General features: G+C 41.5%; 1 protein-coding gene across 3 annotated transcripts; it reads left to right on the plus strand.

The window, feature by feature from the left end:
* The first annotated feature begins 909 nt into the window (after positions 1-909).
* On the plus strand, positions 910-27,078 carry kntc1 (kinetochore associated 1). 3 transcript variants are annotated; one of them, XM_031566754.2, is made up of 62 exons: positions 910-955; positions 1,266-1,436; positions 1,532-1,652; positions 1,993-2,102; positions 2,251-2,329; positions 2,632-2,709; positions 2,838-2,872; positions 3,218-3,328; positions 3,780-3,873; positions 3,959-4,011; positions 4,119-4,231; positions 4,335-4,389; positions 4,481-4,579; positions 4,783-4,826; positions 5,007-5,069; positions 5,181-5,256; positions 5,433-5,558; positions 5,673-5,839; positions 6,103-6,214; positions 6,478-6,621; positions 6,747-6,803; positions 7,007-7,075; positions 8,014-8,133; positions 8,586-8,729; positions 8,853-8,948; positions 9,196-9,299; positions 9,658-9,754; positions 9,883-10,017; positions 10,157-10,276; positions 10,529-10,601; positions 10,686-10,756; positions 10,892-11,226; positions 11,469-11,641; positions 11,753-11,853; positions 12,104-12,245; positions 12,709-12,765; positions 12,930-13,093; positions 13,543-13,650; positions 13,909-14,037; positions 14,122-14,235; positions 14,330-14,439; positions 15,085-15,298; positions 17,527-17,616; positions 17,752-17,920; positions 18,161-18,219; positions 18,331-18,547; positions 18,665-18,738; positions 18,821-19,031; positions 19,532-19,644; positions 19,946-20,001; positions 20,856-20,934; positions 21,043-21,167; positions 21,488-21,623; positions 22,665-22,760; positions 22,877-22,933; positions 23,037-23,091; positions 24,031-24,094; positions 24,442-24,571; positions 25,167-25,256; positions 25,369-25,523; positions 25,945-26,035; positions 26,485-27,078. In XM_031566754.2, the coding sequence occupies exons 2-62, from the start codon at positions 1,320-1,322 to the stop codon at positions 26,533-26,535; spliced, it is 6,648 nt and encodes a 2,215-aa protein (XP_031422614.1). In that variant the 5' UTR covers positions 910-955; positions 1,266-1,319; the 3' UTR covers positions 26,536-27,078. The 3 variants fall into 3 exon arrangements, with proteins under 3 accessions (XP_031422614.1, XP_031422613.1, XP_031422615.1); XM_031566753.1 differs by lacking the exon at positions 910-955 and having other exon boundaries at positions 964-1,436; XM_031566755.1 differs by lacking the exon at positions 910-955 and having other exon boundaries at positions 964-1,436; positions 13,546-13,650.
* Positions 27,079-27,080: the final 2 nt, after the last annotated feature.

The raw sequence follows: 27,080 nt of genomic DNA on the forward strand, positions 1-27,080 counted from the left end.
CCTTAATGACTTGGTGAAGCATATAATGAAGCACAGACCATATCCTGTTGGCATTTCTTTGTCAGCTTTCGGTGATGAGGTGAACAGCCTCTGGCAACAATTGTCCTTCCTACTGGCAGGACTTTTTTCCTTCTTTGCAATGTCAAGCATCTTGTCCACCAATGGGTCAAGAGAATCCCGGATGATAACATATCATTGTTCTGTTGTTTGCCAGAAAATGCCAGTTTGTATGAACAAATTCCTAAATGAGTCACATGTCTTCAAATGTCTAGTTCCTAATCTAAATCCTTCAGTGATCTCTGCTGATTTATTTGAATGTATCATCAGAGTTGTCCATCAGTTTTCAACCTTTATTTAAGCCTAGTTATCTTCACAAGGGGTGTTGTGGCAGATGGACTGAACTTGTTTAATGTATCCACGCTGCCGATTTGTCAGGATGCTTAAACCCTCACCGACAGGTGGACTTTTCATGAAAAATGTAATCTACGTCAGGCCATCCATATTTGTTGGGAAGTAAAATCAAGTGACCTAAACTAACCTAGTTGTCCCATTAAGTATGTAGGCTGGAAATATGTAACAGCTTGTAAACGTAAAGTAACAGTGTAACTGCAAAAGGAAAGTGAGAGAGATGTTACATAAGTGAAAGTTTTTCATTCTGTCTATTGTCATTGAGTGTCATGATCGTTGTCCAATCAGAAACCTCTCAGTCTAGAGGCAGTCGTGTTGTTTTGTTGGATCTGTAGTTCGTGTGGTATTTGAAATCACAGTATATTTGCGCCAAATATGCTTATATATGTTTAGATATGTTTATATAAAATAAAAATACTTCCAAAATTGCTATCCACTGTCTAATGTGATATATTATTTATACTTGAGTAGAAACGACATATCTACTGATGTATCTGAGGACAACATGTAATTACAGCCGCATGGTGTGATGGGATATCCCGCTGACGTATGGCGCGAATTTTCAACGTTAGGTCATGAAAAGTAGCAGTCTTTGTTGAGCTCAAATATTATTCCAATTGTTAGTTAGCCATGGCGTTGGATAAGACCATTACAGGCACTGGTTTTATTTTTTGTCTCAGTTCACGATAGAAAGTAACTTTAGCTTGGTGGTTGCTACTTACTTTAGCTTGGTGGTAGCTACTCTAGGTTGTTTATCGTTAGCTGGCAGCGGTAACGTCAACTCACCCAACTGTTAGTTAGCACTGAGAACTGGCAATTAGCTAACGTTAAACAAACCGCTAGCTATCTATTTTCAGTCGGAAATACATAACATCTGCGGCGGCTAGTGATTTCGGAGAACAACTATCGTTATGTGGAACAAAGTGGAACTTCTCATCAATGATGATACCAACACCGTTCGTTTGTCACTTGGTGACAGCGCCTTGTACCAGGTTGACACACTTGTCAAACTGTCCTCCTCGGAAAACGTAAGTTGCATTTAGAAACACAAATTGATCATGCAGTTGGTTGACTGGCAAATTGACAGCATTGTCTTCTTTTCTGTTTAAAATCTTCATTGCAGGTCGTGTCCAATCCTAAACTATATGCCTCTCTGACTTCGACGAGTTGCATCGTCATCTGTGATACATCTGTGGTCCTGTTTGATCCAAGTTTTCAGACTGTTTTACTCCATTTGTACTTCGGTAAAGTAATGCAATAATGTTTTATATAAGCTACAACGACCTTTTGTTTTGCCATTGATGTCTTACTTCAGAGGTTTATTCGTAGGCTAAATAGTTTATACAGAGGTTTATTCACCTATACAGTATAGGTTATTCACCTATACAGTATAGGTTATTCACCTGGTGGCCACCATACTACCAGCATAGGTTGACAACAGTAACCTCCTACACTGTTAAGTAGCATCTTACCTGAGATCAGTAGGTGTGGTCTTACGCAGTCTCTTCAGCTGGTTTCTCCGTTTTGTCAGTCTCATCCTTCTTACAACATACAACATAATAACAAATCGGTACTTGTTTCCAGACACGTCTGTGGATGCTGTATGCTCAGAGGGCAGTTTTTTGCTTGTTGGGGAGAGAAATGGAAATCTCCACCTGATCTATGTTCCTCTTCAAAAGATAGTCATGACAAAGGTAAGAAACTGATATTACCTTTTGTTATATATTTAAAACATGTATTTGTACATATAAACTAGGATACTGTTCTGCCTATTGTTACTTAAGGCAACAGGCTACTAAACAAGTGTTACAGGAGGTAGTCATGCTGTTGTTATTCTAACAGGCATTGCAACAAGCCCCTTCGAATGGCGAGGAGTCCACCTTCAAGAGTCTCATTCTTCAAGAGATTTCTGATTGCCCAGGTGTGTTACCATATTATTGCGAACATGGATACGTTAGTGTTCTGGACAACCAAATTAAATATGTGGTAATTGAGAAGTCACTCTTAAAAGCTAGAAGGTATTTTACACAGAGGTGAGACAGGGTTCTCGTCAACGTAATTGGTGAATTATTATTTATTTATTAATTTTATTTGTATTACTTATTTATAGTTTTCATAGTTTTATTGCATTTGATAGGATTTCATGGTTGATGATCTTAAGAAGGATGCAGTCTCTTTCTCAAAATTGGTTTGTTTTAACACACGTAATCATCTGTTGCCCAGGGATGTTCCTACTCTTCCTCACAGTTCAGGAAGGAGTCGTGATCATATCTGGCCTTGATTTGGGAAAGGCCCAGAAAGGTATGAACACTTATATAAAAAAAAAAGTAATATCAAAGGAATGCCTTATTAAAAAGAGGCCAAAATAGGTTTCGTTTTCTATCCCTTAAGTATAATTCTAAATCTTTTGATTTGTTTTGTTTTTGTAGCTATTGGCAATGTGGACATTACAACCCTGAATGAGGTATTCCCCCTACATTTTGAATGTATTCATCTAGATATTGTTACGTATATTAATTATTGTTATATTTATGTATATATGTATATTTATGTATATGCAAAGTTTGTAAGGCTCTGCTATAATGAGCAATGAAACAAGTTAGTTGATCTCAACAGTCTTCTGTGTTATAAGGTAAACAATGTCCACCCTTTAGTTTGTTTTGATTAGTTCTGAGTACTTCTTTTTGAAATGCAAAATGAGGTCATAGTCATTTGCTGTGATTTTACCCTGGTGAATGGCACCACAGCCATGTCCTGGTTGTTTTTATTCTTGCTTTTTTTCTGTTAACAAATGTGAATGATTTCAAAGCTCCAGGGTCTCATCAGGATGGATTTCTGTTCCACTAATGACATTCATGATGGAGGCTGTACATCTGCAGTGAGGGCTGACCTGGACAACAGACTGCAACTTCTTATTGGGGTATTCCTACTGTGTAGCCCATATGCACATGCACTATGGTAGTGTTTAATGAAGAGGAAGTCATGTAAATGTTTAGCCCGAATTTAGCCAGTTGCTGCAGCCTCATTGGGAACCATATGATCATATTACATGATTATTTATTATCAATTGTTCCTCATCTGGCCTGGGTGGTTCAGGGCAAACAGGCAGGAAGGTGGCTTTTGCTTTCTCGAGATTGCAGCTTGATGACTTCATAGAGGAGATTGTCCCATTATTGGCATTTTTGTTCTGCGCTTTGCTGGCGGTGACTTCCTGGTTTCAGTGCTAATTTTGATGTACTTATGTATTATGTGGTAGAATTGAGTTCCTCATACTATGTTGGTGTTTTGGATAGTGTTGCGGCTCAGAGATTGAAGTCTTATGCATTTTCAATATATTATTCTAGTTGATGAAGCTGAAACTTGTTTTTTAGGGGAAAGGAGGAAATTCTTTATCTCAATGGAAGATTGATCAAAGTCAGTGCTCTCTGTTTTCCACCTCTGCTTTGGACTCCACTTTAATACCAGGTAATTACTGTGGTTGATGGTTGCCCTACCCCTTCTGGGATCATCTGTCTTCATCTTATTCCCTGTCTCTCTCACTCTCTGCTAGGAGTTAGGAAGATTCAAGTGATGGATACTGTAATGTATGTGTTAAATGAAGAGGTAAGACGCTTTTGCTCTCTGAAGTCTTGAATACTACAATGAGCAAATTAATCATGTGATAAGCTAATCGTCCTGGCAGTGCTTGACACCTGTTCTCTTGTGTGCAGGACATGTTGAGTGTGTGGGATGTGCACTCATTTGTCATGCTGTGCTGCTGGCCTGATTTTGCCATTCAAGACTTTCTTCTCAGCACTGAGGGAGATTCTGCATCCATCACATCGCAAGTGCCATTTTGACTGATCTTCTTCACTGTATTAATCTTTGCCTGTTTTGGATGACTTCATTTGAACTGTATTTTCTTTGTTGTTCTCCAAATGACCCAGGCAAGAGAGCACCAACATGAAAATGATTACCCTGGGCACGGCAGACGATAAACAGGTCATATATTGTGTCACTACACACTTAACCAGCTACTTACTTCATCACATAATCTGTAATTGCCAGTTATTATTTCCTCCCATGTTTGCAGATGAGAAGACTGATGGTGCAGTCTCTTCCATCCATGGATATTGTTTACTCTATGGAGGTCTCTGGGGTGGCTTCTCTGGTCCAGAGTGGAATGAACATGGTAAGTATTTGGTTAAAAAAAATGTATGTGTTTTGTATGCGATATGACCATTGAACGAGTTTGTTTTAACTGTAAAGCCACATTATACAGGTTTTTACTGTGTGTGTGTTTTTTGAAGAGGTATTGCACAGTTTTTGTCTATATCTAGTAATCTGTCAGATGGAGTTTTAAGTCCTACATAAGCATCTTTGTCTTCTCTGAAGGACACAATTTACTTGTTGGAGGGGATTGCAGAGAACCCAAAGAGGTGAGAGTGTTCAAACATTTTATATCTAATCTCTCAGCTTAGCTCAGCTTTCTACAGATAGAGTCCTGTAGGGATGAAGTGTACTGTCACTCTTGCTTAAAGCTACTACTGATCGGGTGATGACTGTTTTTTTTATTGAAATTGAATATTACTTAACGTTGTCTTGTTTGAATGTTACAGTCCAGACAGTGGCATATCAGCAATAGTATTAAGATGCTTCACGGAGGCCTTACCTGAAAACAGGTACTGTGAAATGGGAATTTTTAATGGATGAGAATACATTTTTGTTTGTTTTCCAGCACTGCACAGTAAAAAAAAAAAACTGTTTTCAGTCTCTGTTTATGTGTTTTAAAGATTCAACAGGCTCCTGTACAAACACAAGTTTGAAGAAGCGGAGCAGTTTGCCTTGACCTTCGGACTGGATGTAGAGGTAAATGCTTTATAGAAATGAGATTGCTGGGAGTGAGTGAACCTGCACAAACATTCAAGGTGCTCAAAAACTTCCCTAGTGTTGTATGCACCCCCTATTGGCATTGGTTATCAAACATCAACAGAAGGTCTGTACATATTCTTGTTTCAAATGTCTCATGCTTCCTTCATACTCAGTTGGTGTACAAAGTGAAGCTTGATGCTATTGGAGGGAAACTGGCCTGTCATCTCTATGGCCAGCAGGACCTGACCAGATGGTCTGACTTAATAGAAGAGGCCAAGACCAACCTAATGAAGATTACGGTAATCATCAGTGCATTACTACTTCTGTGTTCTTAAATAATGCCTCTTTGCTCTTAAATCACGTAAACATACATTGAATCAATGCAATGATTGGCGTGTTTGTGCGCTTCTTAGGATGAGCCGTATGTAGTCCAGTACTGTCTGACTGCACTGTGGCCCACCATCGATGCAGCAGAGGAGATGCTGAGCTACGCCGCGACCCGTTTCCCAGCTACAGAAATCCAAATGGCGCTCGCCAAACTGGCAACCTTCTGCAGCCTCTATGGCCCAGACAACTTTAAGTATGCTCTCACGTATTGGTCTCCACACCCATCCGCAACAGTAAATTAGTTACATCAGTATGCCATACATGCCTGCAAATGTGAAACATCCATTTTGATGGGAACTATGTGTCTCGGGAAAAGTCTTCAATATTGTTTTTCTGACTGCCACGGTGCTTTTAAATGTCTTGGGAACTATTTCATTTCCTATATGGAATTAGAGCTCATTCCAGCTGTTTTGTGAAAGTCATTTTAATTTGTATGTTGATGTTGATTGTGTGAAGGGGAGCCCTGTGGATTGAGTTCCTGAACAGTGATGACTACCTGACGTACATCTTCGGCCTGTTGAGGTCAGGGAATGTCAGTGGTGCACAGCATCTGTGGCTACGACATGAGGTATAGCCAGTGATTCATACACACCTTGATATTATTCATTAAATCTTTTTTAGAACAATTGAAAGGATCTCAGCTGTTGTGGTTGTTGCTCTATATTAACCGTTTAATTATAAGTCAGTGGTTAACACACAATCATAGAATTTCAACAGGAATTTTACTTGTCTAATTGGCTTGTTGATACTTTCATAGCCATTGATGGCTCACATTCTTGGATATGTTTCAGTGAATTAGTATAGCATTGGTCAAAGATGCTCTCTTTGCAGGGTGAGTTTGTCCAGCAGTTTGATGAGGACACTCTACAGTGTTTGCTGGGTTCCATCCCGCTTACTGTCCCATCCAAGGAGCTTTGCCTCTGGTTTAAAGCTGTCGTTGTCCCATTCGTATGGAGAGTTCTTCCAAAGGGCCAGGTACTGTGTACGCTGTCATAATCTACTGTCGCCGTCAACACATGATGCATATGCACAAGATCCATAGGATGATTTTATGCAGCCCACAGCATCTTGTGTTTAGCATATACTCTTTGTGTTGACAGAAAATATTGGCAAGGTGGTTGGAGCAAAGGGCCAGGAATTTGGAGTTGACAGAGAAGGTAATGTGTAGACGTATGCTCAATGATTTTTGGCTTTACATGTAATGAGAAATGTCTGAAAATGTGTTTGCTTGATGTCTGGAAAAGAGAGTTTCTGCACATTGTCATGTTTGCAGCTATAGTAAACTAGTTTGAACTGTATTTTATTGTCTTTATATTGTGTTTTATGTGTGTCTTTACCTCTTTACAATCACTTTATGTAGAATGACTGGCCCCACAACGGACTGAAGCTGGCTGAGCTTGGTCTCCCCTCCTCCATGTCGATGCCTCTGGTATGTTTTTAGCTGAGCAGTGATGGATCAGATATAGAGCAAAGACACAGGTGTGCCTGTGCCATAGAATTAGAATGAGTATTTCTTGGCATAGGGCTGTCCATTTGACTTTGTTCTGTGGCATTCAGAATAGGAAGTGAATTAAACAATGGGTGTGTGCGTGGTGACAGGGCTCCTAATGGCCATTTTTAAAACCATTTCTTTCCCTGTCAGTTGCCAGTGGCAACCGTCCCCTAGTTGAAGACATTTCCTTCAGCCAGCTGATATACTAACTTCATGATGTGACGGGGTTCAATGTTGGCACTTCTCCAGTTGTGCAAATCCGCGTATATGTCCGCAAATATATTGCGAAAACTCAAAAACTCATCTAGCATTTTTTCTGCTAGATCATTTCTGAAATATTTCAGCGGTAACTACATAGGCTATGCTGTGCAGCATGTCGCCCACTTACTCATTCTGCCATCCCTGAATATGTACACAAGCGTCTACGCTACCATTTATCCTGCCGTCAAAGTTTGACAGACTTTTGAAAATTACCGTGACTGAATTCTATTGAATAATATATGCCAAGGTAGGCTACGTGAGCTTGTTAAAAATTAAAGGAAAGCTAGTTCACTTTTAGGTCTCCTACAGTTAGCCTGACAAAACATTATTTGATAATATTGATGGCTTTATTGGCGACATCACATATTTTTAACGCGTGCAATGTGACATATTTTTCTTTACTTCACATGGGAGATATCATTTTTGTCTGGAGTCCTGGATACGAATTTCTTAATATTCAATCAATTTATAACATACATTTGTGTGCTCACTAGTACTAAGTGTCATTGAGGTCCCTAGCAAAGTTCTGTTCACTGAAAAATGTTACTTGTCCATCCTACGCAATCTATTTCTATGCCCTGGGCTAAGTGTCTTCCCCCTCTACCTTTCCCTAGGAGGAGGACAGTGGTATGGAGGAGATGGAGCTTCTCGAGTCTCTTGTGGTCAACCTGCGTCACCTGTGTGACCTCTATGTCAAATACAACTGCAAGCTCACACTGTCTGAGTTTGAGATGGTACGAAGCCTTTGTCCTCGCAAACTCCCTCTCTTTCTTGAAGATATACATTGGCATGAATTCATCTCCTAGGATGTGATGGTTGTATTTATGAATTTTAAACCATTTTAAAATCCCATGTAATCTTTTCCCTCTTGAGTTGGATATAACCAAAAATAAGTCCCCAAATGTAATCAGATTGTATGTGTTTGTACACTTACGATTTATGTTAGGGTTTAGGGTAACAGCTAGATAGTTACTTACTTATCTAGGAGCAAATGCTTACTTAACCAATGTTAGTAAAATGAAGGTCCAGAAATGTTTGAATAACTTTGTGCTTCCCTGGTGGCTAAATGCAAACATTTGTGTATTTTTTTTAACAAAATTTAGAAGCCCTTAAAGTTAGTAGCTAGTTTGACTTGGTGCAAGCATATGAATATAAAGAACGTTGCTGTGTGTTGTTGTTTGTGTAGAGTAACACCCGCAGCATGGCCTTCCTGATGCTGGATAAGGTCCTGGCTCCTGAGCTCATCTCCTCTGTGGTTGAGAACAGCGTACGGCCCTACGCTCTGGAGCAGAATCTGGACCTCAACAAGACGCTGCTGCGCTACATTAAGGTGTTCTAGCTGTCTGTCTCCCTCAAACTCTTCAGTCAGCAGCAGTCTAGTCTAACCACTTGCCTAGTTCTCCACCAACAATGGTCTTATGTTTTCATTTCTGTCTGTATTTGTTTCCCCTAGGACCTGTCAGACACTTGCAGTTCACAGACCACAACTCTCTTTTCAGAGTGGGAGGAGAAAGCAGTGGCTATTCTCCGCTGTATGACCAACACAGATGTGAGTGACTTTTAAACTGCCAATCCCTCTGCTATTAAGAAGACCAGAGCATTCCTAGAATTGGCACCTGCCATGGCAAACACTAATGTAGGCATGGGGATGGCTGGCATCTGGGCCCACTATGGAAGGGTCCAGGAAATGGAGAAACTCTTTGTGCTTTGTAAATGTTAAAAAAAAAGTTCTGTAATCCTCTATATATTATATCATCAGATTTAAAAAAAAAACATTTTTTGTTGTCTTATTCAAGTTGGTGATGGACGCTGTTCTGGAGATCATGTTCAAAGCTGTGGTGCCCTGGAGTGAGACTGTGGAACACCTGGTTCAGCAGCACCTGGAGAAGGAGCACCCTAAGTGAGTACCACACCACAGGCACACATTCTAGTGCACACTAAGGAGAAGGAGCACCCTAAGTGAGTACCACACCACAGGCACACATTCTAGTGCACACTAAGGAGAAGGAGCACCCTAAGTGAGTACCACATCACAGGCACACATTCTAGTGCACACCGAGGCATAGGAAGCATAACATCATGAGCTTAAAAATGTGAAACGGATCTGTGAGAACAAAAATGTTGCTTAATTGTCAACAATTTTGTCTTTGCATCTGAATTGTTTATTCATTGATTTTTTTTGCTGAACGTCAGCTATCCTGCTCGCCCTTTTCTGTTGTGTGTAAAGTCCTGAGGTTGAGATGATTCTGTCTCCACAGACAGGACCTCCTGAAGGAAAGCTATCGTTGTATGGAAACAAAGAAGCTGCTGAGCCACTATGGTGTTCGTAACCTTTCCCACTCCACAGACATTATGGTAAAGTTTCCAGGATGGAGATATATATAATATTTGCTTGAGCTACATCAGTATTTAAATTGCAGTTATGTCAGGATCAGATTTGGTTGTTGTTTGCCCGCTGTGTTTACTATGTGCACTCTGTGCAGATGCTTGTGAGGCACATCCTGAAACAGAACCTGCCCACCTCTCTGGATGATGCCCTGTATCTGGCCAAGGCTAACCAGCTCAACCCCTCTGAGATTCACTTCCACTTCATCCTCCAGCTCCTGGAAAAGGCCAAGGTGTGCAGACTTCACCAAGAGCGTCTATTTCCTCAAAGCCACTTTGGAAGTGATATGTAAAGTTTGGTCATGTACGATGAAATGTACCTAATGTGTTGTCTCTGTGGCTGTGTCCAATCATGTGGCTTTGTTTCCTCAGATGGATGAGATAATGTCACTGTTAAAACGAATGGCCCCTGTGGAGGCTAAAGTAACGATTCATCGCCTCTCCAGCTGGGCAACAATATTCTTAAGCGACAAAGAGCATATTTCTGAGGAGGTGAGAATTTCTGTTTGTCAATGTACGTGTATAAACAACTTTGCCCAAAAACTGTGGTCCATAAATCCTTCATTTGCTTTATTTCTTAATGTTATCTAAACATTTTGGCATGCTCAGGCTTGGGTATTATTGGGGCAAAATCACTTCAATGAAACCACACATTTACAACACTTGACTTGTGTATAGAAATGAACACCATTATCAGCATCTGTATCACAAAATGATATTAACTCTGGTTCTGTTATGGAACAGCATAAGAAAAAGAAGATGTTGGTCACAAAGATGGCAGTGGAGGCTCTAAGCTACTTGGAGATTATCCAGAAAAGTAAGTTGTTATTATGCATGTTAACATGTAAGATCTAACTCCATGGCCAGAGAGCAAGCATCATACAAAACTTCTTTTTCATAGCGGAAAACTCAGCCATGCAAATGGAATGTCAAGATGACCTCCAGAGATTCATGACCATTGCTCTCCTCCAGGTAGGATCACACATTCACTCATCTCAACAACTGCCATATGGACGCTGTGAATTGAGAATGGCAAATTGTGCTGCTTGATGGAAAATCATTTGATTTGTTCATTCTGAGACTTACAAAGATTTCTTTCTTTTCCAGGAGAGCTTTGACGTTTTTCTGACACCAGATGAGTTGGATGACCCCAAGGTGTGCAAGCTGTTCGAAGAGCAGGTGTGCAAGGCCTACGAGAACCAGAAAGGGATGAAACGGTTCCTCTCCTCCGGCCAGGCTGAGGACGCGGCCAAGGCGTCTCATGACACTGGGACGAAGAGCAAGAGCCCAGTGAACAGTCTGTCCAGCGCCACCACCTTCTCCGAAGCCAGCCTGTGCCGCCTGGCCCGGCGCCTGAAGCTCACGGAGCAGGTGCTGTGGGCTGGCATGGCACACAGAGCCCTGGAGAATGGCAAAGTAGAAAAGGCTCTCAAGATCCTTAGGTGAGGGACAGGTGTCAACATGGCACATATCTGATTTTGGAGAAGAGAGGACACAGTACTGTAGGAACATACTTAATTGAATATGAAGGCATTGGTATTATAGATCCCTTTTCTTTGGTTCTGTGTCAGTATCTGCATGTTGCGTGGAGTTTCTGATATTGCATACTGTAATATGAAATTCTTATCTGATTGAAAATGCTTTAGCTGTTGGTAGTGATGACTGTTCCTTATCTGACCCTCAGTGGGCTCTACCAGCAGTATCCAAACTCCGACACAGGCACGGTTCTCTTCTGGGCTGCCCAGCGGCTGTGCCAGAATCTGGGAGATGATGTTCCCATGATCCTGCCTGAGCGCTTCAACCTGCCAGCAGTCATTCATCAGCTCTCCTGCCAAGCCGCTGCTGTCTGTAGCTCAGGTTTTTGCACTATTACATTTCTTAATCAGTTATTACTTGACTAGAAGAGGCCTACTTTCAAATCTGCTTGTAAGTGTGTGTATTGTGTACTGAAGTATTTCTGTTTCACAGACTTGCTGCTTGACTGTATGGAGCAAAGCAAAAACACACAGAGAGCTGCAGAACTGTATTGCCAGTGTCAAATTGATGACAGCTATGGCTTTGAGGCTAAGGTACCTTTGAACATCGCTATGCATAATCGTGCTGACTTCAAACGTCAACATTCAAGTGTTATTGTGTAGTTTTTTCATAATAGAAATTTCCATTTGAACCTCACATTTTTTCCCAATCTGCTACAGTATAGGAATCAGTTGTAATTAAACTCCTGTGGAAAAAAATAAATTGGAGAACGATTGGAAATGGAAAGTCAGTGTGGTGCAGTTACTGTTTGATCTATGTTGAAGTTTAATGTTGTGTCTACAGAATTGCAAGCCTGATGGTGAACAGGAAGATCGGCTGGAGTTGGGGTTGAAGGACTTCAGTGAGGATGGGATAGTCCTTGATCCTATCACTGTCCTGCCTCTTCAGTACAAGATCATCACCTGCCTCATGCCACTCTTCTCTGGTAGTTACATTTACATTTAGTCATTTGGCAGATGCTTTTATCCACAGTGGCTGGCAAGTGAGGAGCAACAGTCATGCTACAAGACGTTAGGAGACCCGTTCAGAGTGTTATGTAGTGACTGCACAGAAACAGAGTTGTGTACTACTTAGAGATAAGGACCTAAGATCTGACCAGGCTTTTGCAGTCGGTACCGTTGTGGTGAGCTGCTTTTCTGAGTCTCTTGGGTGTCAAGGTCTTTGGAACTAGCACCTCTCCCTTCCATGCTCCTGACGCAACGTGTTGATTGACTGGATTGTGTGTGGCTCATTCACCACTGATGTTACGAGGCAGATGCCAAAAAGCTCAGTGTCTTGGGGCATTCAATACTGCTGTGAGGCCACTGAACACAGCTAAAAGCTCTCTTGAATATGCACGTTTACTGAACATTGTGTGAACTCTTCCTCATTTCTTTTTTCATTTTTAGATTCTAAAATGTATCCTCTGGAAAATGTCTCCCTGGCTTATTGTACGGTCAGTGAGGGTAAGTCTTGCATCGCAGTTTGTCCCCATAATGTACGTCACATGGTCAGCTTTACTCTCAAGTCAGTAGTAACTGTCACCATATACACAGAGCCGGATGTTTAAGTTCCAATGATCTGTGAGGCTTCTCTCTGTGTGCCTGTTCTCCCTGTTCTCCTGCCCCAGATGAAGACTTCTTGGGGCCCCTGCTGAGCCCCCTGGCCAGCATGCTGCAGAGCCTCCAGGAGTGCAGTCAGCTGGAGCTGGGCCTGGGGCTCCTGCTGGAGACCTACATGGTCATCCTCCACCACGTGGCCTCCTACACCTCAACCGCTGTCTTCAATGACAAGGTCAGCTGGTCACAGCTGGGAAAGCCTCTTGGAATGTGTGCTCATAGAGATTCAGATAACACATGTTCTTCTAAACCTTTAATGCAGGTTCACACAGTCAGAAAATCAGTACATTTCACACATCATAATATAACAGGCACTGTGTGACTTTCACAAGACTTGTTCATCTGGGTTATACATCCCTGTGTTTGTTGCACACTTAAATGATTGAGCAAATCAACTTCAATTACAATTCTGTAGCAGTGACCATCTGTACTTGTAGAGCACATTTGTATTTTTCAGGCGCAGTGAAGATGATGATATATGTATAATGGCTTTAAATATCCAAACACTGCCCATGAGATGTCTGTCTGTCTGTCTGTCTGTGTCCGTCCCCACCCCCCCCATTTCAAATGAGGAAAAAATATCCTTCAGAAATTCCTCAAGTTGTTTGTTTGTTTGTTTTTCAGCAGCACCATGATGAGAAGTGGCTGGTCAAAGTGAAGGAGCGCATGGCTGTTGTGAGGCAGAAGGCATTCTCGGCTCTTAACGGGATCGTGGGGTCACTCTTACAGAAGGTATACAACTAACTTGTTCTGTTTGGATTCCATGGAACAAAGGCTTTCTGAAACTTTTGTAGTCTAGTCTCCCCTACATGTGAAATTGATTACTCTGGCTCAGGTAGAACCGGTAACAAGTGCAGAGGGTGACCAATAGCTCTTCAGAAACACAGGGCGGATGTTGTGTGCAGCCCTGGATATTCATGCCCATTAGAAGAGATAAGGCTGTTGTGTAAGGAATTTTATGAAAATATAGAATGCTTTCATGCATTGCAGGTTCTGAACTGGAAATTGGTAGACTTTGAGTTAGCCATTGGACTCTGTACTATCCTGCCAAAAGCTGAGGTTTTGGCCATATTGTGGAGGATCATCACTAATGCCTGGCAGAACTATGATAAGATCACGGTAATGTTGCAAGCACTATATGAACATTCTTTATGCATGAACTGGTCCATACAGCGAGTGCTCACCCTGGCGTTTGTGTTTTAGGATGTTGCCAAAGTTGGAGCGCATATCTGCTCTATATATGAAGATGAGGAGAGACACAAGTTCCTGTCAGTCATAACTGATGCTGAGTGGGGCAGCAAACTGGGAAAGCTGGGTGTAAGCAAGCAAGCAAACAACATCTACTGATCACATCTTTCAATCTTCCATCACACTCCATATCTACGTTGAACGTATGAACTGTTGTTTCCAGGTTTCCATCCAATCTGTGTTCAGGCAGTGTCCTGAGACCAAGAGGAACCTTATTCCTGTTCTGGTCAAGAACCCAAACATCACCCCGGAGATCATACTGCAGTATTGCAGGTAAACAGAATGTATTTTATTTAATAATTTAGAAAGATAACAATATGACACTGAGTGCTATGGTCTGTTCTAGTCCATTATTCATTCGGTCATCAGGGATAGTTGGTGTCCTTGGAGTCCTACCATCAATATTTAGTTTAGACATTGATGTATTCAATTTATTGTATGATATTGATTATTGTGAAGTATTTGTTGAAAGATTAAATATTCCCGTTGTTTTTTTAAAGGTACAGTCATCGATTCTAAACCTATATGCTTTTTTGTCAAATTTAGCAAATACTTCCTAATAGTCCTCTAGGTGCCTGTTCAATGTTTGTGTTAAAAAACTCTGGTGTTCGTACATAGTCCTGGCTATATGAATTGGAAACAAACATAGTGTTTCAGACCCAGCCACAAACAATCCTAGCCAATCAACACAGTGCTTCAGGAGCACGGAAGGGAGGGGTGTAATTTGATTGGCTGAAAGGTTGATATCAACATTTCGCAAAACCGAAACTCTGCCTGTTATGGTTTGAGTGGAATGTAATGCTGGGTTCAAGTTAAATATAATTCATGCCATGTTAATCATGCAATAAAGTAGCCATTTTGAATTGGTAATGGAGAACAGCTGTTTTCTTCACTATGAACTCTTCCTCTGTCACGCAGCACATACGGTCTGTATGGTGAGCAGGCCATCAACCTGCTGATCACCACCCTACTGCTGCAGGAGGATGAAGAAGTTGGGGCAGGAGAGGCAGGGCCAGGAGAGGCAGGGGCAAACGGACCCCCTGTGGACCCTCTGGAGCGCGCTCTACAAGTCATCCCCCAGCTCACCTCCACCAGAGACCTCTTTGTCAGTCTCAACGCAGTCATCCCTAAGGTCTGCCCACTACTGCCCCTCTCTTATGACAGAATGCAGAGGATCATGTGAAATTATCTTTAAAGCCTTAAAGTTGAAATAAATCAATGCATTATTGTTCATGTATTTATTAATATATAACTATGCTTATTTTAGGTTGTGTACATGTATGTACCATGTATGCAGCACAACCAGGTGGAGGCTGTAAATGGGACACGCTCCTCTGTATTTGCCATGCATTGGCACTATTGTCAGTGTGTCCTCCTCCAGGCCCTGGTCTTTTCTAAGTTAGAGTATTGCAGTAGTACTGTAGCAGGCCTGCCTGCATGTGTGGTTTGACCACTGTAGATGGTCGAGAGCACGGGGGCGAGTATGAAATAAAATAGCATGAAATATGATATTAAACGTATATCGACCTTTTTTTGGAAAGAGGCTCATCGTTCTCGTCGTTGTAGTCAGCCTTTCTTTTTCTAGTGGCAGGGCGCTGCAGCATGCCAAAAGAAGGCTTCTCTGGCTTGTCTTTCTTCTCCATGACTTTCACAATCACGGAGAGATAGACAGTGCTATCCAGGTTGTATCCCGAAATCCTCCACAGCCCGGGGATCTCCTCTCCGCCAGCGTTTTTGACTGGGGAAAAGATTTCACAAACATATCGTCCGTCTGCCAAGCTCTGAGCGCTGTACTCCGCTGTGAGGTCCAGTTTGACTTGTGCATCCTCTGGTTCCTCAGGGTGCCAAGGCATTTGGAGAGGGACAGGAGGGATCAGTCGAGGCCTCAGTGGTTGGGCAGCTCTCTGTGGTCCGTAGGTCGTAGCCTGTCTAGGCGGTCTGTACACCCGACACCTTGACCCTGTGAAGGCCTTCCAGGCCACTCTGACCGGATCAGTATCACCTGGGGATGGCCTGTAGGGTGCCTGAATGATTTTAATTTTCGGGCGGTCATCAGGAGGCACGTAGGAACTTTCATAAAAATTAGCATCTATGAGCTGCCGGTAGAGAACTTGAATCCTTGCTGCAATGCAGTTCAGCTTCTCCTCAGTCAGAAGTTCTTCCGGTCTGATATTAGTGACCAGAGCTTTGTACCTCTGTTTCAACCCAGCTGATGAAATGGTACCTAAAGAGCACAGAGATGGTAATCAACTCAGGCCATCTTAAGTCGTTTTTATTCAAGCAAACTTAAGATAATCACAGTAATGTTTTTAGCCATATGTGAAGGAGAGCACTTCTCTCAATTTCAGTTCAAAAACATTTGTGTTAACCATACCTGGATGATCAGGGTTGATCAATGAGTGAAAACTAAATTTTAGGATGTAGCGATCATTATAATCAGCATATTCCATGGTTTTTGATAAAAGTTTGAAGTTTTAATGCCAGGAGAAATGGTTTGTAATGTCTCAATCTATCAAAGATCTGACAAAGTAGCAGTTTTGGAATTCTTCACCAACATTCTACTTGAACTAGAACTAAATGATGTCAGTGGTAGTTCTTTAAAATCACCATGGAAACAAAACAACTCTAAATAATGATGATGCTGAAAATATTAACAGGAAAAAATAAACCGGCTAGCTAACTGAACTTGTATTTAGAGTTGTGGTTATGGTGTTTTGCAGACGCTTTTGTCCAAAGTGACTTACTAAACATACAACAACAACAACAATAATAATAATACAGTTAATATTCACAACAACATTTTGACATGTAATTCATTGGTTTGACAGTGTTAAAGAGGTGTTTTTTTTCTCACTTCTTGAATATACAGATATAAAAAAGACAGTATTACATAGGTCTTTCCGCCACCACAAACTAAGAATCTTGATTCAAGGCAAAGGGAACTGATGTTAATCTGAGGAAGGAGGCGGCTGAAAGGGAGAATGGATCTGAATGATAGAATTCAAATAGGCAAGTGCTGATCCAGTGGCTATCTGTAGACAAGAGGAAAATGTTTAGATGTAGTTCTAGTAGCTCCAGGGAGCCAGTAATGGGTAATCAGCAAAGGAGTTCCATGTGTCCAGTTTGGCTGATCAAACACACAGCCACATTCTGGATCATCTTTAACGGTCTCACCAGATGTACTGTGAGGCCTGCTACAATTCTTTAAAAGTAGTTTGACTGTTCTGCGTCTAGACCACTTCCTTGACTATGTTCTGCGTCTAGACCACTTCCTTGACTGTTCTGCGTCTAGACCACTTCCTTGACTATGTTCTGCGTCCAGACCACTTCCTTGTTTAACTGCCTTTCTCCATGTCACAGCTCAGCCCATACAACTATGAGAAGATCGAGAGGATTCTGGCCACCCTGGAGGCAGCCAATGAGAGCACCACCCTCTTTTCCCTCAGCCAGGTGAGGGGCTGATAGTTTGCATCCTCAGGATGGAAAGTTTATCCAGTAGATCACCTGTTCAGCATGTAATTCCTGTTTTATATGTATGAATGATTTACTCTCTTTAATATCTGCCTTGACCTCATGTGTCCACAGATGACAGGCCTGCTGCATCACCTCAAGTCGTACCGGCGCATCTCAACTCCGAGTGACCTGGAGAGCACCTACCTGTTTGAGAACTCCTTCGAGCTCACGTCCCTGGCCAACACACGGCTTCCCTTCCACATGTTGCTTCAGACTAATCACTTCTTCTGGAAGATCATCTGTGAGTGGCACAAAAAACAGTCATACTGTTTTCTATGTATGTCATCTCACCCAGCAGTCCTCTATTTGAGGCGCTATATGTATAAAATTGAATTGGATAATTTCATTAAAGGTGGTTGTGGAGTGAAATTCCTTATTCCATGTGTATTGAGCTGATTGATTCATATTTCAAGATCAACATGACACAAGGTCAGTGGGTAAGCATCGTGACCCATAATCTTCCTTTTGTATCTTCCTACAGCACCAGAGCTAAGTGAGGAGACCTTCCCCACTCTGTTGCTTATATGCAAACTCATGAAGGTAAAGTCACAGCCTCGCTGAAGTACACACAGTTGTATTTTGCAATTTGAATACGCCATTACAGATATCAGTCCGCTAACTTTTTTCAATCTGGCCCTCATCTTTGTGCAGGTCAGCGTGGATAAGTTGTACATGCTGGTTGTGAATCATGTCTTTGAGAAGAGGCTCAAGCCGATGATAGTGGAAAGGGCTAAGAGAGGGCAGTGCCATACCCAAGATGATGAAACGGACGTAGTGGTCAAAGCCATCCGTGATTATACACTCTGCATCCAAAACCTGGAGCTGGCAGCTGCCACTGTCCATAAAATTGCCCAAGAGCTTCCAGCAGGTTAGATTTTCTTATGTATATAACAAATATCACCACTGAGTTATTTATCTGATCTAGATTTGAAATGTTTTGAAACTGTATGTTTTTTTTTAATATGTGTATGTATATTTACCTCAGGAACGGAGAAGACAGCGTTTTTAAAATCTAGCTTGGAACTTGGGCACAGCTTGCTGAAATCACAGAGTTTTGAGGTACTGGTTTTGAACTTGCTCTTGGTGCAGATGTGATGGTGGTTCTTGAGTATTTTTTAACATTGCTACTTCATTCCATCAGGAGGAGGTGCGTCTGCGAGGAGAGGCCGTCATCTCAAAGATGCAGCAGCAGTACCAGCGCTCGGCCATCGAGAACATGGTGATGTCCAGCCAGCTGAGCTCTCCTGAGCTGCTGAAGCTGACTGGGCAGCCAGGGCGCCTCCTGGTGGCCCTGTTTGAGCACAGCAGTGTGGAGGAGCGCATGAAGAACCCAGCTGGACAGATCTACCCTGGTGAGGAGCAGGCCCACCTAGCTGGACCCACTGGACCTGAGACTTGCACATTTGCAAATGTTTTGGCCGCTCAACGTACACCAACTGCCAATACACATTGAGAGGGATTAAGAGACCAGCTGCCATTCAGTTTCAATGAGAGTTTAATGTAGAGCAGCTGATGACATGAAATGGGTAGAGGTACAGCAATGTGGAAAAATAGGCTACGTTTTATTATATACGCCATTATGTTACCGGGGTAACCAGCACTAAACTCTAGTAGCCAGAAGACAGCATCTGCCACGTGTGTGCGTATAGAGATGCTACTATGCACTTAAATGAAGAGGTGATATGGCTTAAGAGGAGTGGATCTGTGTGGCTCTGTAGGTTTGTCTTAGTATGATGAGTGATAGCAGGGAGAACTATATTTATTTATTTTTAAGAGGGGTATTTTATTGTAGAGGGGTGTTTATTTACCCATCCTGTCCTTTAACCTATGATATATTTGTTGACCTCTCCAGACATTCATGCAATTGTGAAAGAAATTGCCGCCATAAGTGGAGTTGATGTTCTGCAAGTCCGGAATTTTCTGCTGGAGAAATGGCTCTGTAAAACGGACTCTTCTACACCAAAGGTAAAGTTTGTATGTGACTTTTGGCAGGTGCAGTAGTTCTACAACACAACCCTTCTCATTATCAAGTTGATATTCAAGTTTATAATTGAAAACCAACGGTACATCCCCCATAGGTAGGAATTTAGTATGTTTATCAGCATATTTGATGAGCAGAATGTACCTTTGAGGTAAATGCAGTGGAGTTAATTTCTCTTCATTTCAAAGTGGCAGTTCCATCCTATTCCAGTGTCGTCAGCTATGGACATGTGCCTTCATATAATCTGTGGTAATCTTTAGCTAATTCAGACCTAACCTGTTCCAGGACCACAACCACCAGGACTATGTCACAGACATCCAGAGTGATCCAGACATGATGAGGTACTGTAATCACTACTATATGTTGGAGCACACACACAGACATCAGCAACTCTGATGTGAAAATGTAAATATCAAGCAGAGAAACTGGTAACCTTGTATTGGGAGAGTTGTGTATGATGGCATGTTTTCTGTTGGGCAGCTGTGTGCTTGCTTTTAAACTTGATTTATGTCAGCTACATTGTACACAAACTGTCCATTACCACTGGAAATACACACAGAACAATGTATGTCTGTGTATGACAATCAATAGAAGAAATGGTTGAAACGAACTCCACAAAATCCAAGAATAGGACTAAATAGTCCACTTAATGAATATAGAGCTGTTTCCCCTCAGGGCCAGCACCACCTCATACTACACTGTAATGTTGTTTGGGGGAAGAGTGCCTTTTGATTAAGTGAAATAAAAACATTCTAGAAGACCGGCTCCTTGAGCGCTGATTCTTTTACCATCCTAATAACTGGGCTCTTCTGTATCCTTTAGCTGCTGCCTCTGGCCTGTCAATCTTCCAAGCCTGAGAAACGTAAAAATAAAATGGAACTATTTCTAATGCTCAGCAAATCGATCAAAGGTTGGGGGATAAAAGGAATGGCATTGTCCAACTCAGCATAATAAAAACACCATTATTGGATTGTGCTCTGTCATGTCTATGATGTGCTCATCACATCAATAAAAAAAAGATAAATAAATAAATAAAATGGAACAATATTTATCACAAAAAATGAAATGGAACTATTTTTAATGCACAGAAAATGCACACAAAAACACCATTGGATTGTTCAAAGTAATGTCTATGATGTGCTCATAACATCAATCCCCCCTCCCTTCTCATCCTTCTGCTTGTACTCTCTCTTAGAGTGGTCTATCTACTGCGTATGCATCCTATGGACATGAGCGCTCGCCTGCTCTGCCCGGTTCTGACTGCCGAGTCCTGGGTATGTAAATCCAGGCAGTCACAGCCTCAAATCAGTGTTTACAACCCCTGTGCTTTTAACACAGCCTCATTACACGTGTATTACAAGTGTGAAACTCTCTTGTTCTAGCCGCTGGGAGGCTCTGGGTCACGCCTAACCTTTGAGCATCGGAGTCGTGCCCTCTACTGCCTCAGTCACATTGCTGATGGGGCAACACTTGAAAGCCTCCTGCAGATCCCCAAAACCAAAGTCAAGTAAGCCTCAGCTCTTTCAACACAAAAGCACTCCTGCTTAGTGAATGACAGCTCTATGATCCCATCCAGTATAATGACCTAATCCTGTGAGGTTCTCTGTCATGAAGAGATGTGCCGTGTGGTTGCTAATACAGTGATGTTATTTGGTTCTCTCTCATGAAGAGATGTGCCGTGTGGTTGCTAATACAGTGATGTTATTTGGTTCTCCCATGAAGAGACTGTGCCGTGTGGTTGCTAATACAGTGATGTTATTTGGTTCTCTGTCATGAAGAGACTGTGCCGTGTGGTTGCTAATACAGTGATGTTATTTGGTTGGGCAGGCAGTACACCCAGTGCTATGTGTACCTCTCTCAACTGGAGAAGCTGAATATCCCCTACACGCTGGAGCTCTTCCTCAACAGCCCCAAGGAGGGCATGATCAAAGGCTTGTGGAAGAATCACTGTCATGAGCCTAAGGTATTTTCTAGGGGTGGGAATCTCTTGGCACCTCACGATTCGATTCGATTCCGATTCAGTGGTCAACGATTCGATTCTAAACCGATTATCGATTCTACACCGATTATCGATTCTAAACCGATTATCGATTATCAATTCTAAACCGATAAAACGATTATCGATGCATGTCGATTTTTAAAACATCTGAGTTTGCTACTCAGAGTCTCAAATCACTTCCTACTTTGTGTTTGATAATTAAAGAAAATCAACAGATGAATTACCTTCTCTATTTTTTATTAGAGAAAAAGCTTTCCCTTGTCACAATTATGACTTTCAATGAACAATGCAATAATCGATGCAGCTTGCATTTCAACACAAAATGAATGTGTAAAAAAAAAAAAAAAAAAAAAATTAATTTTAAAATTTTATTTTTTTATTTTTTTTATTAAAAAATCGATTATGAACTTTTCTGAATCGAGAGCGATTCGTTCTAGAGAGAATTGAGAGAAATCGAAAAATCGATTTTTTTTTTTCCCACCCCTAGTATTTTCCTTCTGAAGTGGCGGTGCATGAAACCCAGAGTATCCCAGAGTTGTTCTCAAACTTTTTGAGTCATGACCTCCACATGGCGTTTTTTCATGGTGGCCCTTGAGGCAGGTCTGTTTGGTCTGAGTCAGGTGGCAGTCTTTTCTCAAAGCTACTGCTATACAATTGCTCATTGTAGAGCAGTTTGCTAATTGTCAAGAAATGTTGATACACCCGTAAAATCTAGTACGGTACTTTTGTTGAGCAACACTTTATGCTTGTCCTGCCAAATTAAATGAGCAGGTATAGCAGGCGTTGCTTTAAACTCCGGTGCAGACGTTTTTTCCCAAAACGGCAGACTGAAAGTGAAGTCAGTGTAGCAATGTCACGTTTGCACAAAAAAGCACATTTGATAAAATAATTAGTAGCGCTATCATTCATTCTGTAATTGTAGCAGCTGCACACTGTCTGCTTTCTATTTCCAAAGTGTTAATATGTATATAAATATGTATGGTGATGCTGGTTCTGTATATCTAGGCTGTTTGTCTGGTGGCTGAGCTGTCCCTGGAGTACCAGATATATGACCCCCAGCTGTGGAATGGCATCTTGCAGAAACTGGTGGTGTTTAACATGGTGAGTTACCATCTGGCTCTCCCTCTAACAACAGGCCCAGCCGATGTGTTATTGTGAGGTTTTTGTAAAGATGAAGTCTATTTTGACTCATCAAACTGTTTTTCCAATCTCTTTAGACCAGATACTTACAGAAACTGTTGGAGGCTATTGGAGCAATCCCTTGTCTTTGGGAGGTAATGGGTCACATCTCCTATTGACATTTATCAAGCATTAAACTCCCCAGTCATTGTGCCAGTCTCATATTCACTGTGAGAACCTGATCTGCTTTGTGTCTAGGTGTCCAGTCTGCTCAGGACGTGGAGGAGTGTGGTTCTCACCCCTTTCATGACAGGTAGAGATTCATGGCTTTTGGTGCACATCAAATCTCCCCATCATTGACACTATTTTTGTACTTCAAAAACAGCAATCAACCATACTGCAACATGTACTTTTCCCAGCGCTTGTTTTGTGACCGGCCGAGGGCAGTGTTTGTGGTTGTAGTGTTAAGTGTGTCCTACTAATGCAAGATGGCCAAAAGTGTTACCAAAGCGATGGAAAAACACAAGGCTGGAAGGTTTAAGCGTGTTTGAGCTTTATGGGACAGAAGAATGCATTATAGTGGTAAATATATGGAAAATACAATTAATCTGACTCCACGGAATTATTTAATGACCTCCAATATTACCAAACAGTATATATGCTAGTGGCACACTAATGCCATGGGGAAAGAGGAGTTAGATGGATGGTTCATGAATGAGCAGTTTACTACTACACTAAACGGTAAGCTTAAATGTTATGAGGGAAAGAAAGAGAGAAAAAAAGTGTAAGAGACCAAATACCTTTAAAATGACTGGTTAAATATCATAATCTCTATTTCCATACATTTCCAAACCAATTCAGTGGTATTGTCCTGTGTCTTAAGGCCGTGCCCTTTGGCTCAAGTAACCCTTTGGCTGGCTGGACTTGGAAGGTCACGAACATCCTAAGGTTCTCTCTGTGACAGTAGGAGAGGTTGTAGCAAGCAACCAGGTGCTAAAGGAATGCAGGAGATGGCAATATGGTTAAACTGTGGCCAAGCCATGCTGGGTCTCATAGCACTCAATGCATGGGGCTTGTTGTGTATACAAACAATGAAGGTATGTTTGTGTGAGAAGGTTAGTGAGAGGTCCTCTGATAAGATGCCATCCGGCCCTCTGGCCAGACTTTGGAAGATTTGTAGATTTGAGTGTTTTCTTCCTTACACTAACTCAACCTGTTTCCACTGGTTTTCTTTTTTCTTGTTTTCTTTCAGCCTCAGTGCCCCTCAACCCAGAGCAGCAGGCCACCTTCTACAAGACATTCCTGCTCATTCTTAAGTAAGTGTGGACTGAGCGGCGCTAATTAGCATTCCAGTAATGGAGGCGAGGGCATCATGGGCACCACAGTCAGTCTGAGCCATTACTGGCTTGTGTGCAAACTGTGTAGATTTAAAGGAAATGATTACTGTTGAATGATGCAGTCATAATTCATTTTAGGCTGTATGAATATTTGTGTTGCTATATTATGGCTCAGTGTTAATTTCATGGGTTTGATAATGTGCATTAGAAGAAACAAGTATTCATTTATGTACTGCATTTAACAGTTTGTGAAAGTCAGATTTCTTGAAGAAGGAAGTACTTTACTTCAACTTCATCCTGTCCATTCTTCGTGCATTCTCCCAAAGGTGCCCATTTCTGTTGAACCTTGATCTGATTGGTGTTGCCAAGCGCTTTGCTCAGTTCAGTATGCCAGCCTACTCCCTGGGCACTCTCCTGCTCATCCCGTGTGCCAAGAAGAGGGAGCAGCAGATTCAGGTGAGCATACCGGTGCAAACCAACCACATCACACACTGCCCTCAACACTTTGGGCATACCGGTGCAAACCAACCACATCGCACACTGCTCTCAACACTTTGGGCAAACCAACCACATCACACACTGCTCTCAACACTTTGGGCATACCAACCACATCACACACTGCTCTCAACACTTTGGGCATACCAACCACATCACACACTGCTCTCAACACTTTGGGCAAACCAACCACATCACACACTGCTCTCAACACTTTGGGCTTTATCTTTTCGGTGTGCATGGGATGTTGACAGATTGAAATTATGAAATTATTTAAGCACAAACTGGAAAGTTCATTGAAATGTAGTATTTCAACATCCGTGACACTTTTTGCATTTAAAGCATGGATAAGAATTTCATGTCAAGGTTGGTAAATAACACACAACAGTACAGCTAAGGTAATTTGTCAAACATAGGCTTTGAACAGTGACCTTTAATCACTGTGTACTCCAAGAATATGGATAGCAGGATAACACTGCATTCTCCAGTGAGAACTTTTGCCATATTCTTGGGATGGCTGTAAAGGGAGGTCTGATGATGTTGTTTTGCATTGCAGTGTTTCATGCTCTCCTGTGATCCGGTTCTGATCCTGGATCAGGTGAAGACACACATGTGCACTGGAGAGTTGGCTGGAATTCCCTCACTGGTGAGTTCATAGCCGTTTACTTCAAGGAAGTTTTTGTGTAGGTAAGATGAGCAGATTTAAACTGAGTTATGAGATGCCATTGGACATTTGTGAATAATTCCCCCAACTGCAGGTTGTGGGCACCGTGTTCACACACCTATGCCAAAAACAACAGTTTGACAAATTAGTCAAGACTGAGCATTTCCATGACTTCAAGCAACACTTGATCATAAAAAGCCATCCTAATCAGGTGAAGGACTTGGTGGACTACCTTGTCAACCATAACAGGTGAGTTTCTGAGCTCTGTACTGTTGTTGTTGTTTTCCCTTTCTATGGTGCTGTTATTTTGACCTGGAGACCTAGTGGTGCAGTGAACAGTTAAGATCGTTTAGTCTGTCTTTAGCCTTTAATCTTTCTAATCTTACCACAGGCACATCACATATATCTCAAAAACAGAGAAAGGTTTAATTATATAAAATTGATCATAGACAAATTATTTTCTGTTCTGTTGTGGCTAAACAATGTGTTTGTTTTAGCTTTACATGTGTATGTTTTAGTTTTATAAACCCACAACACTTCTCTTTGTACTGGTTGCCTGTAGCAGTATTGTTGACATGTATACATGTTGCATTTATTTTTAGAGCAGACAGTCAGGATCTAAATAGGTAAAAGCTAAAGCTAGATGGTTTTTTTCTTTAATGTTATGTAGGAAGCAGGATGCCATCAGCCTGGCTAGGGGTTATCTGAAGTCCATGGAGCACACGGTTGGGAAACAAGTGTCACCTCCTGATCCTGTCAAGGTAAGCCACGTTCAGAGGTAGTGTGTGGGGAAGATTTATGACACAGATCCCAAATTGAAGGAGTTCAATACCCTATTTACCAGTTTTTGGTAGCCACAATATCCGCATTGAAAATAGAAATGGTGTTGTATAACAAACAAGCAGCAAATTCAGTGAACTGATTATTCATGTCACTTAGCACTAGTTTCTCTAATGATCATGTTAATGACAGAGAGTAAGAAGAGACCATTTTAATGACTATAAAAATACCGGATCAAAGTCATCTTTCCAACGTAGTTGATAATAGGGCAAATTTAAAACCGGTTCTAGGAATATATTGTCCATCTGATTTTCTTTCAAATTTGTATTACACTTTTTTGCTACTTGCAGTGTATTAAAGACTCTCTGTTCTGGTACATTATCATGTCAACATACAGATTCATTTGAAAGTGAATTCTGCCCCCCTTTAGGTGTATATGGAGAGGACTTTGGATTCACTGGGAGGACAGAGAGACATGTAACCCTTATTTACACATTATCTTTATTTAACTTGCACTTTGTCATATTAAAGCTGTATACACAGTTACTCCTTTGTTCTACGCAAAGTGTTGAGTGGAAGGCAAGCTTCTCTGAAACAGTCTTTGGAGGGAGCAAAAGGGAGCTCTCTTAACAGTCTAATCATTGTTGTAAACGAATGTGCTTCCATAACTGCCAGTGTAGAAATAAGGACAGTACGAGTCAGGATATGTGAAGAAGCGATTCACATGACGCTTTAAATTAATTGCTGTGTTGAGACATTGTGGTTCAAAGCTGCCTGGTGATTTTACTCCCTGTAGCTTTAAACTAAGCCTGACTGGGTGTTTATTTCAGCACAGATATATATGTTTCTGTACTGTACTGCACCAGGTTATATATTTCACTTGTTTGTTTATTTTTCACTTGTTTATCACTTTAGTTTTTATTTGTAAGTGCTATAAACATAAACTGCAAAAAGGATTTATGATCATATTATTACTAAGCAGAGACTTCTCCATATGAAAACAAATAAAAGGAGTGATGCAAATCA

Source organism: Clupea harengus, chromosome 4 (assembly GCF_900700415.2).
Source record: "Clupea harengus chromosome 4, Ch_v2.0.2, whole genome shotgun sequence".
NCBI lineage: Eukaryota > Metazoa > Chordata > Actinopteri > Clupeiformes > Clupeidae > Clupea > Clupea harengus.

Excerpts from the sequence above, each read along its gene's own strand:
- kntc1 (XM_031566754.2), top strand. The coding sequence starts at position 1,320 with ATGTGGAACAAAGTGGAACTTCTCATCAATGATGATACCAACACCGTT. Across the intron at positions 5,257-5,432 it reads CCTTCGGACTGGATGTAGAG|TTGGTGTACAAAGTGAAGCT; the intron begins GTAAATGCTTTA and ends CTTCATACTCAG. Across the intron at positions 19,032-19,531 it reads AGCTGGACAGATCTACCCTG|ACATTCATGCAATTGTGAAA; the intron begins GTGAGGAGCAGG and ends TGACCTCTCCAG.